This window comes from Ictalurus punctatus, chromosome 6 (genome assembly GCF_001660625.3).
Source record: "Ictalurus punctatus breed USDA103 chromosome 6, Coco_2.0, whole genome shotgun sequence".
Taxonomy (NCBI): Eukaryota; Metazoa; Chordata; class Actinopteri; order Siluriformes; family Ictaluridae; genus Ictalurus; species Ictalurus punctatus.
The window spans coordinates 906,950-920,000 of NC_030421.2; the positions used below are offsets into that span (position 1 = coordinate 906,950).

Here is a 13,051-nt window from a genome sequence, read left to right on the forward strand (position 1 = left end):
CAAGGCCGAATTATGAGAAACAGAAATGATTGATTAATAGCTTTGCTGATCTTCAGCCTATGCAGTCTGTTAGTTCAGCTCACCTCCCGATACGAGTCGTTCTTTTCACATCACATTTGTCACGTCTGTTCCCTGGAAACAGAAATCATTAGTTCACCTCTCAAGTCTTCGGGTTTGAGTAACATTAGCTGATTGAATTCAGCTACAAACTCCTTAGTTACTCATTAACAACGTTCTACGACCATGGAAAAGTGGAGTCAGAGCCAGTTTATGGAATAACAAAATCACAGAGTTTAATAATTAGCAATCGACGTAGCACACATTCATCATTGTGACTAAAAGCATTTAGAAAAACACTTTAAAGTGAATAATTCAAAATGGAGTAGTACATTCAAAAAATTTAAAATCACGTACATTTTTTTGACCTTCCTGGCTTTCTAAGAACTAGCATGCGAGTGAAAACATTAGGCTACAACATTAGCATGATGGTAGCGTGAGATTAGCGTGAGGAATAAAGTAGTGTGCTGACTAGTGCGATGATTCGTTAGCTAGCGTGATTCACGATAGTTTTATTGCTTTTGTTTTAATATATTGTTCAGAATGCAGCAATGCCTTAAAGAAATACACCGCAGTAATGATTGCACTATTTTTAAAATTCTTTTTCTGATCAGGCGTCCTCAGTGTATTTCACAGCAGCGTATCCGGAGCTGACGAGCGGCTCGTACTCGCGTCTGCGTCTCTGCCGTGCGTACAGAACCAAAAGGAGGATGAGGACGAGAAGAGCGAGGCAGGAGCCGGCGACAACAAACGCAGCTGAGGACTGACCTGCGTCTGCAACGCACACACACACACACACACACACAAAATGACGACATGAGAAGTTTATTTGGTTTCTAATCAGGTTGGCGTGAGGTTAGCATATCATTAACATGAGAGAGGTTTCTTTATAATATATAAGATAATGAAATACTTTAGCACCAGAATTAGTGTATGTACCTGCGAGGTCGATCTCGTAGGAGTAGCCCAGCTCGACAGAGGGAATGTAGATTTCCTCGTTGGTGACCGGAGGGAAGAAGGGAACCATGTTAAAATGGCGGTTATGGCCGATCGGAGCCATTTCTTCAGGAAAACTGTCTTCTTTCGGGAAGCGGCGCAGCCATTCTTCAAAGATGGCGTCTGTGAAGGCATGTAACACCTGAAACAGTACGGAGGTGTTAATGTCTGTCATCACAGTCTAACGGATAATAAAATGGATTCTGATTCTGTATCTGATCTCTCACCACGAAGATGGGGTCGTTGGCGGCAGAGTGAGACAGCGCGTTGGTGCCGCTGAGGAAGTCGTGGACGAGGTTGTGTAAACCCGTCACAGCGCTGTCGAGTTCTCCGTCCGATTTATCGAAACCCTCCAACGTGTTTCTGTGAAACAAAGCAGTGTGTGACGACGTGGCCATAACGTCTGTAGGAACACGATAGCTTACATTTAACCCTGGTTAATGATCCTATACGGGAGATATAAATATGTAGGTACAAATATGCCGACTATAATTGGTTTACTCACGTTTCTATAATGATATATTATTTATAAACATACGAAAGGTCACAAAGATTCATAAATGTCCAATGAAAACCGAGGTAAATAAAGGAGATTTCTGTGTTGTTGCACCTGAAGCTGAAGGTGGAGTTGGTCAAATATGGCGGCCTGTCGAAGTCTCGTAACTGGAGGCAGCTGTGCACGTCGTCCTTCGTCGGCAAAGTAATGTTGCCTCTTTCCTTCGGACCGCGACGTAAAGGCCCCTCTCTCGTCCCGTTACACAGCGTCACCAAACGATTATAATCGTCCAAGCTACAGCGGAGGAAAAAGTAAAGAATTCGGTTCATTGCTTAAACAGATCATCATGATATTCAGGCACAGTTTGTGCTTCCGAGATAAAGTCTGTCCCATGTGGAATCAGCTAACACGTGACGCTAGCTGTCTTCTAAGGCTCCTTGTTTTGAATAAACATGTATAAGTCGTGGTATATCAAGTCCATGAGTGCGGCTGTGTCCTAAACATAGCACACTGGAGCACTACGTAGTACACTAATAAATCCACAATGCTATCTCACTCATTCTCAAACACTGTCGTACCATAACAAGAGAACTGAACTGGTTTAAACAAGTTAATGTGTATGGGTTTGAGACGAACCTGTTGCACACGATTCCCCAGTCACTGAAGGGTGATCTAGGGCTGATGAGTGAGGGGTCACTGGGGTCTTCTCCTCCCAAAAGCTCATCAGTGCACACGTCACACTCCGAGCCACCCGTAGCAAAATTCCAGTAAGGGATAGCAAAATTTTCATCGCCAATCAGTTTCTAAAGACAAGTTGTGTGAGAGTTGGGTGGAGTTTCTGACAGTTTGATGTAACCATAATATAGATGCCTATAGTCTTTGCCTGAGAGTAGTTATAGAAATCTTTAAATGCTATGACCCTTAATCTGATTACTGACCTTCGACCCCTCCTCCATGAGCAGCCTTACCCAGTTGGAGTACTCGTGCTGTTACATTATCTCAAACCCTTAACCCTGACGAACCCTAAACCCTAAGAGCCCGCCTCTTCAAGGTTCTCGCTATTGAGTGTGGAGCTTTAGGGGGAGTAGGGAGGGAAACATAATAGCATACAAAGATGCATTCCAAAAGCCTCTATGCTTAACACACACTGTGCCATTTGCCCTCTGAAGTGATAGCGTTAGTTTTACTCACCTGAAGGTCTCTCTCCAGACTCAGTAGATGGTACCTGTGCCAGGTGATGAAGGCGGGGCCTTTATGGGAGAAATCGATGCCTTTGAACGGCCGTCCGGGACCTGAAATTCAACCATCACGTTAAAGTGATAAATTACTTCTCTCATGAAGCTGCTTGGTGAAACGTCTTTCATTTCAATCATATTTGTATATGTTTTATTAACATTCTGCAGAAAAATGAGTGTTTACATCAGTTATTTCCTGGATTAATGAGCCTCTGCTCCTAAACCCTAGCCTCAAGCCTAAGTACTAAACCTAAGTCTAAACACTAACCTGTAACACTAAGTCTAATCACTAGCTCCAAGCCCAAACACTAACCCTAACCAATGATGGCAAACTAAACCCACAGCTAACCCAAACATGCTATCTCCAAACCTAAACCCCATCAGCAAACCCTAAATATTAACACTAATCTCAAGCTTAAGCACTAAACCCTAAGCCTAAACATTAATCTCAAACATAATCACTAATCTCTAAGCCTAAACATTAACCTTAAGCCTAAATTCTGAACTCAAACCTAAACACTTATCCCTACGCCTAAACACTAATCCCCAAGCCTAAACACTAACTTTAACTTCTGACCTCTTCAGTTCCTTCAGCAAGCAACATGACTCCAAATGATCCTCTATCCCTAAACACAAACCCTTAATCACTTTCCCTAACCCCTACGCCTTTAATTAACGCATTATTTTAGATTGTGATTTAAACCCTTAATGTTGACCTTTGACCTTTCCTCACCGAGCAGAGTGTCCCTCACGGAGTAGTAGTGTTGCCAGACGAACAGATCGTACACACTGATGTTGCTGAAGCGTGTCTGGTTGGTTTCGCGGTCGATCAGGCCGAGCCAGTGCTCGGTGGCGATGACGTACTGAGGGTGTACGGTGCGTTTGGAACGCTGCAGCGCCTCCAGGAAGATCTGCCTCTCCTCCACACTCAGAGACATGATGTTCTTCCGTTTCACAGGAGGCTTGCGGAGGTTGCAGTTCGGCCCCGTCCAGCCGAACTTACACTCGCCACAGTCGTAACCAGCGAAGTTACCTGACGAGAAAACGCAGGGGGGATGTCATGGTACCAAATAGAGTCAGGCTGGAGATGAATGATTATCACATTCAGGCCCAAAGCACTTAGAACCGGATAAAAATTATAACTACCAGTGTAGTAGAATGTCAGCCCAGAACACTAATGATATAATAACACGCCGTGAAGTGAAAATACTAATCACGGATAGCAAAATACCACAAAATGTCTGGGTGGATTTCAGAAGGTTCAACAGAAAGCAGGTTTTTTTTCTCACCTGAAAATCACCTTTAGGTTTGTGTGCGGACGGATTAAGAGCTTTAGCTGATACACAATGGGGCGCGTGATGGATTATCCAATAAAATAATGCACTGTAAACTCTATTCTAGACTGATTACTGTAAATAAACACAGGGCGACACACAGGATATATTTCTGGCAGATAATGTTGCTCCTTATAAGCATTTTTTTTTTAAATACAGAAGCTAAATTATCTGCCGGTAGAATAAAAAAATGCATAAAGTTGTTGTTGTTGTTGTTTTTAAAAATATATATGTTTTGCTGTAATCTCATAACAGGATTTCCCGTTCTCCACTTATTGTGTTTAAAGTCTGTCCCGGTGACCCGAAGCCCGGCTGCGCGCGCGCGGTTACGTGTGAATAAGAAAAGAGAGCGGCTTTACCGAAGCACGTGCAGGTCTGCGTGTAGAACTTGGTGGGCCAGCGCTCGCGGTCGTCCACGTTGCGCAGCGTGTACGTTCCGCCCCACGGCCGCGTGTCCGTGCGCACGGTGTCGCAGGCCCCGCGTCCGGAGCGCGCGCCGCACGCGTCCTCGGCATCGGCGCTCGGGGACGGACAGCAGCGCTTCGACTCGATCGCCTCCACCGTGCTGCACGCGCGCGGAAACTGCGCACGGACACCGCGCGCGAACTCGCAAAGAACGCACCAGCACAGCAGCGCCTTCATCAGCGGCACCATCCTCTTCATCTCCCTGTTCCTTACAGACACGGACTCAGCGGAGTGCGCGGGAATAAAAACCCACCTCTGTGTGTGTGTGTGTGTGTGCGTGTGTGTGTGTGCTTGTGCTCGGATTTTATCATCTCTCCTCCCTTGTTTGGTACATTCTTTTCCAGACGGATTAGAGCGGAGGCCTCGTGGTCATCACCTGACACACACACACACAAGAGAGAGAGAGAGAGAGAGAGAGAGAGAGAGAGAGTCGAAAAGAACAGCCCTAGGGCCAAACTTCATGGAGCGCGAGGAAGTGTGTGTGCAGGGACGCAAACGGACATTCGCTGTGGGTGACGCAAGATCATTATTGGCGCCTCACATCAGGATGCATCAAGAGCCGGGGGGGTGTAAACTTTTCAGTTTCACAGCACTGTGAGTGTATTCAGTAGAGACATGAGAGATTATAATCAATTGTGTGTTGTTATCTTAAGCACATTGTGTTTGTCTATACTCGTGATGAAATGAAGTGACACACACCACACACACACACACACACACCACACACACACGCACACACACACACACACACACACACACGATAAAAAAAAAAAAACAACATAGACAAGTTATATGGAGTCATTCCAACTATATTTTAAAATAGTCATGTGATGGTGACCAAAATATTTGCACCTATAACGGAAGCATTAAACCTCTCCATGACTTAACCTCTGGAATTGTTAAATCACATCTGGATGAGGTCATTTACCCCAGTGAAGCGTATCCAGTGGTTTGTGTTTTGTGTGTTTGGTGGAGTCTGAACAATCTGCTCAGTTTCCCTGGAATGGGAATGTGAACTGATGTAATGACTTTGCCTCTGTGGCAACAGCATTAAATGTTGATTAACTTCGAGACTTTCAGTGATAAAAATGATAGGGTAATATTAATAATCTCTGTTTATCCACAGGGACGTTACTGTCCTCATTTTAATGCACAGTTTTGCATTTTCCCTTTTTCTTTTTCTGTTCTCGGCCCAGAACACTCCCCTCCTCCATCCATTTTGGTCATGTGACTGTGTCTGTGACAGATAGAGTAATGTCGGAGGGGGAGCAGTTGATGTGCAATCACTTGATATAATAAAATACATTTTTGGACTCATTTGAAATGCTAAACAAAAGTTAAATAAAAAAAAACTCATCACGTGACATCCTAGACTACATCTAAGTGCACATAAAAAAAAACTTCCTCTTATGTTTAAATTCAGCATTCAATTTCATTTTTTTTTTTTGTCCTTCATGAGAAAAGTCCTGAGCCAAATTCGAAACACATTCGCAAATGTAACGTACACGATATGATTTTAATCACGCACAAATCACAGGATTGACTTTTTATGCGTTTTTACCGTATAGTGCACACAGTCAATCCCATTTCAGGCATAAAGTGTAAGGGATTACTGGTAAATAACAGTGTTAAGTTTGTGTTCCTCTGTCTGCACACAAGCTTTAATAATGACTCATTAACTCATGAAGCTGCAGATCAGTCCCTGCTCTTGTGTTTGTTAAAATTTTACATTTACATTTATTCACTTAGCGGACGCTTTTATCCAAAGCGACTTACAAATGAGAAACTACAAGCAAAGCGATATATCAAGTGGAGAACAATACAAGTAGTGCTACCATACAAGATCCATTAATTGAGTTCCAGAAGAAGCAAAGTGCAGAGTAGAGGTGTAAGTGCAATTTTATTTATTTATTTATTTATATTTTTAAAATTTGTTTTTATGGGTTGGTTAGGTGTTCACGGAAGAGGTGGGTCTTTAGCTGTTTTTTGAAGATGGTGAGAGATTCTGTGGTCCGGATTGAGGTTGGAAGTTCATTCCACCACTGAGGAACAGTTAGTGTGAAGGTTCTGGAAAGGGACCTTGTGCCACGCTGAGTGGGAACTACTAAATGTCGGTCTTAACTTATCTTATTATCTTAACAATTGTTTGTTATTATATCATCAAGCATGCTTTTTAGTAAATGTATCTCGACAGTATATGCATTAAAGGTAAAATTATGATATGGATCTCTTTAAGGCATTATTAGAGAAATAAGAGGATGGAGAGTTTTGAACAGCTATAATGAACGGACAGTTATTTGAGTTATATGCAGTGTCAGTATGAGACCACATGGCGGCGCCACAAACCACATTAACTTCTGACACTACTTCACTGCCTTCAAACCTTATTACTGTTCATTACTGTTTATTACGGTTTATAACGGTTTATTACTGTTTATTACTTTTTATTATTGTTTATTAATGTTTATTACTGTTTATTATTGTTTATTACGGTTTATTACTGTTCATTACGGTTTATTATTGTTTATTAATGTTTATTATTGTTCATTGCAGTTTATTATAGTTTATTACTGTTTATTACTGTTTAGTTATAACTACTAAATACTGTTCAGTTCAGTACATTTTATTTTGTCTCAGCTAGTACCGCTAGTTCAAGTTACAACTTTTGAATTTCATAATATTTTCTGTATTTCTGTATGTTTACTCTCGGTTTGTTAGGATTTTCAGAACTATTTAGTTCATTGAAAGTCAGACTAAAAGTTAAATCTGAATCAACTTATAGTGTTAGACTGTATATCTGGTCATTTGGGCACTTCAACGATCTGCTCGCAAGTGTTAGCCATTGCTTCACCAGTCAGCTTTGGTTGGGTAAGCTTGTCTTTCTGATCACCGTTTATATGATTTAAAGACGTACATTCACTCTGATATGAAGAAGATTTTCCAATGCGAACAAAAGATCATTTTCTTGAGCATTATCCACACTTTGGTCCTCTAGTTAATCTGTGGACGATGCACTTCGAGGCCAAACACAGCTTCTTCAAGAAAGTTGTAAATGACACACATAACTGCAAGCTTTTCATCGACCCAGTCATCTTGCTCATTGCCGTGTAGGTCAGATCAGTGGGCAAGTAGATTTCCAATTCCAACATTTTCCCTTGATTTGAAACTAAAACTTATTACTAAAACGTACTGGGGAGTTTAAAAAATGGACTGAATGACATGAAGAATAAATTGTTCTCTGATGTCTTCTTCTATATACTCCAATTTCAAAGATCATTCTCATAATCTGGTCCCTTCAGTACCTCTGAATTGCAATCAGTTTTACATTTTCAATACAGAAACATGCTTATAATGCTAAAATGATTCAGATAAATATACTTGGCTCAAAACTTAATAGGCTTTAGAAAGCAATGCAATTATTAAAAAAAAAAAAAAACCCCGCAAACATTACATCTCTAAAATCTATTCTAAATCTGAAGACGAGGTTGTCACGGACAGCGCGGCAGACTTCACCAGTGTCTTTTCTCTCCAAACCCTTTTGTCCAAACGAGAAAATGTTTTTCTTATAATGCTTTGAAATAAACACAGGAAGTTAAAAACAGGAAATGTTTTTTGTTAATATGCGGTGCACTTCAGGCAATTATTCTTACTCATCAGGTATTAACTTCAGTGCAAAACAACAACAACATTTTTTTCCTTTTTTCTTTTTTTTTTATTGTGTATTTTGAAGCCTCAGAGTATAGTGTTAATGAAAAATTTCACTATTGTCAGTAGTTTCACATCAATAATTTTGTGACGATTTTGCAAAAAATCCAAGGACCAGGTCATTAAAATAGGTTGTGCATACCATGTGAATTAGCTCAAGATCCAAGTGGGTGGAGCAAAATAGTTATTTTTGAGTTTTTGCTTAGAAGATCCCAAGGACTCAGTAGGGGGGGAAAAAAATTCTTTGTAGGATTTACAGTTCATGAGATATGGACCAAAACATAAAACCGTGTGTTATTGCACCACCATCAAGCCTCTGTCCCTTTGCGTGTCTGAGCAGTGCACCTTTCCTCCAAATTTTGTGTTTTTTCCAATGCTTGTGGTCTTTGCAATCCATACTGTTTAGCGGAGAATAATAATAATAATAATAATAATAATAATAATAATAATAATAATAAGTAGAAAATCATGAAAAAAAAGGTTCCAGCATCTTTGGTGCTTGGACCCCTAAATTTATCATTGGATGGAAAATTAGCTAAATATCAAACATCTAAGTGGCACAACTATATAATTTTTTTTTTTTTTTTTTTTAACTTCTTACAGTGCTATCCAGATCTTTTGATGTTATACAGTATGAAAACTGTGTACTAAACGTAATATGTCACTTCAGTGTTCGGCAGTGATCATCTGGTGTGTTAAATATATCTAAGTGCTGCTACAGATGATGGGTAACACTCAGCGTAATGTTATTTAATACTTGAGCACTTTTTGTCCCGTGTTGCGAGATATGTGTTTGGACTAATGAAGTCTTTAATGTTTTAAAAACCTGAGTAGTACTGGAGCAGTTTTGGAGATGTTCAGTATATTTCCAAAATAAATTCCTCAAGTAGTTTTTCACCAGATGAATTTTATTATTATACTTTTATTTTAACTCTACTGAATTATTACTACACTAAGAGTTTGCACTTTTACTCAAGCCAGCGTCTTACTCTTTCCTCCACTGGTTTCGGTGCTCTGCGTTACTTTACCTTATATTTATCATATTTATCCGCCTTTTTGTCCACCCTTGGTTTTGTCCCGTTTCCAATAGTTGCACACTTCAGTTAGGCAGAAAGTGGCCAGGTAATGCATGTGGGACTTATAAGTACCATTAATAACGCGGGGTCTTAATTGCACCGGTGTGGATTATGCGCGCCACGCTTTACCCACACACAATGAACCGGGTTCTGGCAAAGTGCACTTAATACCAGTTCCAACGGAATTGCTATTGTCTTAGCGAAAAGATGTATTGATGAAATGCTCATGCTGAGCTGTGGAGTGTCTGTAGTCTTTGAAGCCAATGACAATAGATAATTTTCCCTCGCTAATAGCATTTCAAAGCAATGATGCAGATGAAGGTGATGCGGAATCTACACGACAAACCATTTTTCGTTGTCATGCTAAAATGAGAAGTGCATTATCCGTTTTTTGCTAATGGCTCTTATTTATGGATTTACGGAGTGTAATGTGTTGGATGAGGGGAAACATAATCGCGGCCACTTCGTGTTCATTTGGAAATGGGATGGGATTAAAAAATAGTACTGAAACAAAACGACGGCTTCACATGGCACTCGCTGGAGCTCCTCTATCGTGATCTTTTGATTGTATAGCTAATTATACCGCTAAGTGTCAGATCCACACAGGGGCAGAGGCTATGAGAAGCTACTCACTGAACTGCTAAGAAGCTGAAGCTAAACAGGTCCCGTGTACAGTAGATGCTGTAACTTAACTAGTGCAGTTCTTTCAGAAATTGGAAAAAGTTAGTTGCTCTTGTTTTTGTACAAAGCAACTGTGTGAGATCAGATCCGTGGTCTCTCAAGCAAGGCGACACCCCAAAGTGCGATCTTGCACTCATATTGGGAGTCCAGTGGACATTTACTACATGTTGAAATGCTCTAGAGGGCAGCATTCTCCTTGGAAAGAGAATGTAATATATGTCGAGTGCTTAGTGATGCGTGTGCGATGTATAGAATAATGCACTTCATATTGAAGATCAGCTTAATTTTATTTGTTTTCGAGCTTAGTGTGAAATTCACAGCGTATGACATGCCATGAAACTGTTTACACAGTTCCTAATGCTGTTCGGTTTATTTACACCATTTCTACAGTACACTGAATTCTGATTGGTGGTGATTCGTTTTCTAGAACAGCAGCTGATTATTTTGCCTCATTACATTCCAAAGGAATATACGAGAAAAAAGACTGTTTTTTGGGGACTGAATGTTTATAGCTGCTATAATGTAAGTGATAACAGGAAAAGGAACTTGTTTTGTGGATGTTCCTATACATCCATATATAAAAAGAATTAAAAGCACAAAGCGTCATTCTTTAAGAAAGTAAAAAATAAAAGTAATTTCTATGGACTGAGCGGAATCAACTCGTCTTCCTGTAACAGCACAACCCGAGTGTTTTATTCCTGACTCACTGCACACTAATGAGGTGTTGTAAAATCAGATAATTAAACTATTAACTGAATCTCCAGGATACTAAATTATTAGATGTTGTCATGCTGCGTAGTCTGGGTCATGCTCAATTAGAGATGGAAATTAGGACAACAAAAATGACCTGGAACTCTCCCCCTCCTCCACCAGTACATTTTAAATAGGACATTTATAAACCGGCTCCTCACTAGCTCACAGTGCATTATGGGTAATAGAATAGACATGGTCTCTCAACCATTTTGAATGGATTTGTAAAATAGCTGATGTTCCACTAAGAACAATAAGCATTTCATACTCAAATCTCTAGAGAAGGTGAAGCCATGTTAAAATAATCATATTCTAAAAAAAATCTTAGTAATTTTAGCTTAGCCATGCTCGCGCCCTCTCCTGTAGCAGCTTCGTGATTAGAGTATTAGCATAATGCTAAGCGTAGCGGAGGCGTGATAAGTTACAAAGTTACGCCTAAGGCGGGAAAATCGTTGTAAGAGCGTTTTAAGGCGTTCAGAGACTCAGAGACGCACTGCTCGAGGATGAGTGCATAAAAAGTAGTGTGTGTGTGTGTGTGTGTGTGTGTGTGTGTGTGTGTGTGTGCGCGTGTGTGTGGGCATTGGGACACAACGAGAACATGCTAATTCAAAAACATAACACTAAGCCAAATAAGAGGAACATGTCAAAACACACACACACACACACACACAAACACACACACACACACACACGCACAGGCTTTCAAAGAAAGGAAAATATGCGTATGCGGGGATGAAAATGTGAAGAAGGAAAAAAAAGAAGAAAAAGAAGACTAAATGATTTCTAGGATGCAATTTAATTTCCCGACAGCGAGCGATTAAATTTTTTTTTCCAGAGATGCGTTTTCCGCACGTATGTAAAAATGCAAAAACACTCGGACAATGGTGCAGAGGAGAAAGCCTCTCTTATCGGAACGGCTTTCCGCACAGTTGCTCCATTTGAAATGCATTTAATTGCAAATAAAGAGAGAAAGAAAAAAACTAGGAGGATGAAGGAGAGAGATGGAAATAACAAGCGGCGCTTCTTGTCTGTCAGGGAGAGAGAGAGAGAGAGAGAAATAGAGAGAGAGAGCGAGAAAGAGAGAGAGAGAAATAGAGAGAGAGCGAGAGAGAGAAATAGAGAGAGAGAGAGAGAGAGGGGGATATTCATATGTGAAGAGGACAATAAGAGCAAGTGAGCGTGCTTGGAATCCCTCTCTCTCTCTTTCTCTCAGTCTCTCTATCCTTGTCCCTCAGTGTCTAACTGTATCTCTGTGTCTTTATTACACATTAATTACGTATTAAAGTGTGCAAATCGGGTCCTTTAATTAAGCTGCAGCGAGCTGTTTATGCACTCATCTGTACTCTCATGCTCCTGGGTTTGCCACCTGCTCTTGTCTGCTCAAGCTAACTGTGTGTAGGGACCTTTGAGGTTCCTGGTCTTTGACTTTCTTTCACAACCCCACTGAGTCGGTCTGGTTACAAAAGGCTTCAGTGCACAATGTGGATCCAGCAGAAGTGTAGCAAATGTTTACTTCAGTCTGTGAACAACGAAAACTCCTGGGCGCTTGCATCCAACAACTCCAGCTACAATGGATATCAGTGGTTGAGGAAGTGGTGCGAGTCGGATGAAGCACCGCCCCTTAGATAAAGCCCGGTCTCTGTTACTCAACCCGCGTGTGCAGGACTAATGCTATCTACATGCCCACATTGCACTTCTGGAAAGTTATGACAGCTAGCCTGGCTTTTTGATTCAGTCGTTCATTCGTCATCAGTAACCGCTTTATCCTGGTCCGGGGTCACGGTGAATGCGGAGATTATCCCAGGAACATGGGTGCAAGGCAGGAATATACTCTGAATATGATGCCAGCGCATTGGGCAGTGGTGGCTCAATGGTTAAGGCTCTGGGTTACTGATCAGAAGGTTGGGGCCTTGATCAAGGCTCTTAACCCTCCCTGCTCCAGGGGCGTCATATCACGGCTGACCCTGTGCTCTAGGATATGTGGAAAAAAGAATTTCACTGTGCTCTAATGTAAATGTGACAAATAAAGGGTTCTTCTTCCAATTTAGAGGAGTTTTTCCACCAACCACTTTTAGAGATGTGGACGAAAACCCTAAAAATCCCAGAGGAAACCCTTGCAGAACCAGGGAGAACATGGGAGACCTTGCTTGACCAACTGTCCCTTTAACAGGTTTATTGTACTTCCTGTTTTTTATTTTATTTATTATTATTATTTTTTTAAACAACCATTGATTGCAACAGAGAACTGATAAACTG

General features: G+C 40.9%; 1 protein-coding gene across 1 annotated transcript; it reads right to left on the bottom strand.

Moving 5' to 3' along the window:
• Positions 1–267: 267 nt before the first annotated feature.
• Positions 268–4,958, bottom strand: dct (dopachrome tautomerase). The gene is made up of 8 exons (XM_017470712.3): positions 4,478–4,958; positions 3,518–3,817; positions 2,741–2,841; positions 2,186–2,352; positions 1,664–1,843; positions 1,281–1,416; positions 997–1,195; positions 268–831 (listed from the first exon to the last, which is right to left on the bottom strand). The coding sequence occupies exons 1-8, from the start codon at positions 4,779–4,781 to the stop codon at positions 668–670; spliced, it is 1,551 nt and encodes a 516-aa protein (XP_017326201.1). The 5' UTR covers positions 4,782–4,958; the 3' UTR covers positions 268–667.
• Between the last annotated feature and the right edge of the window lie 8,093 nt (positions 4,959–13,051).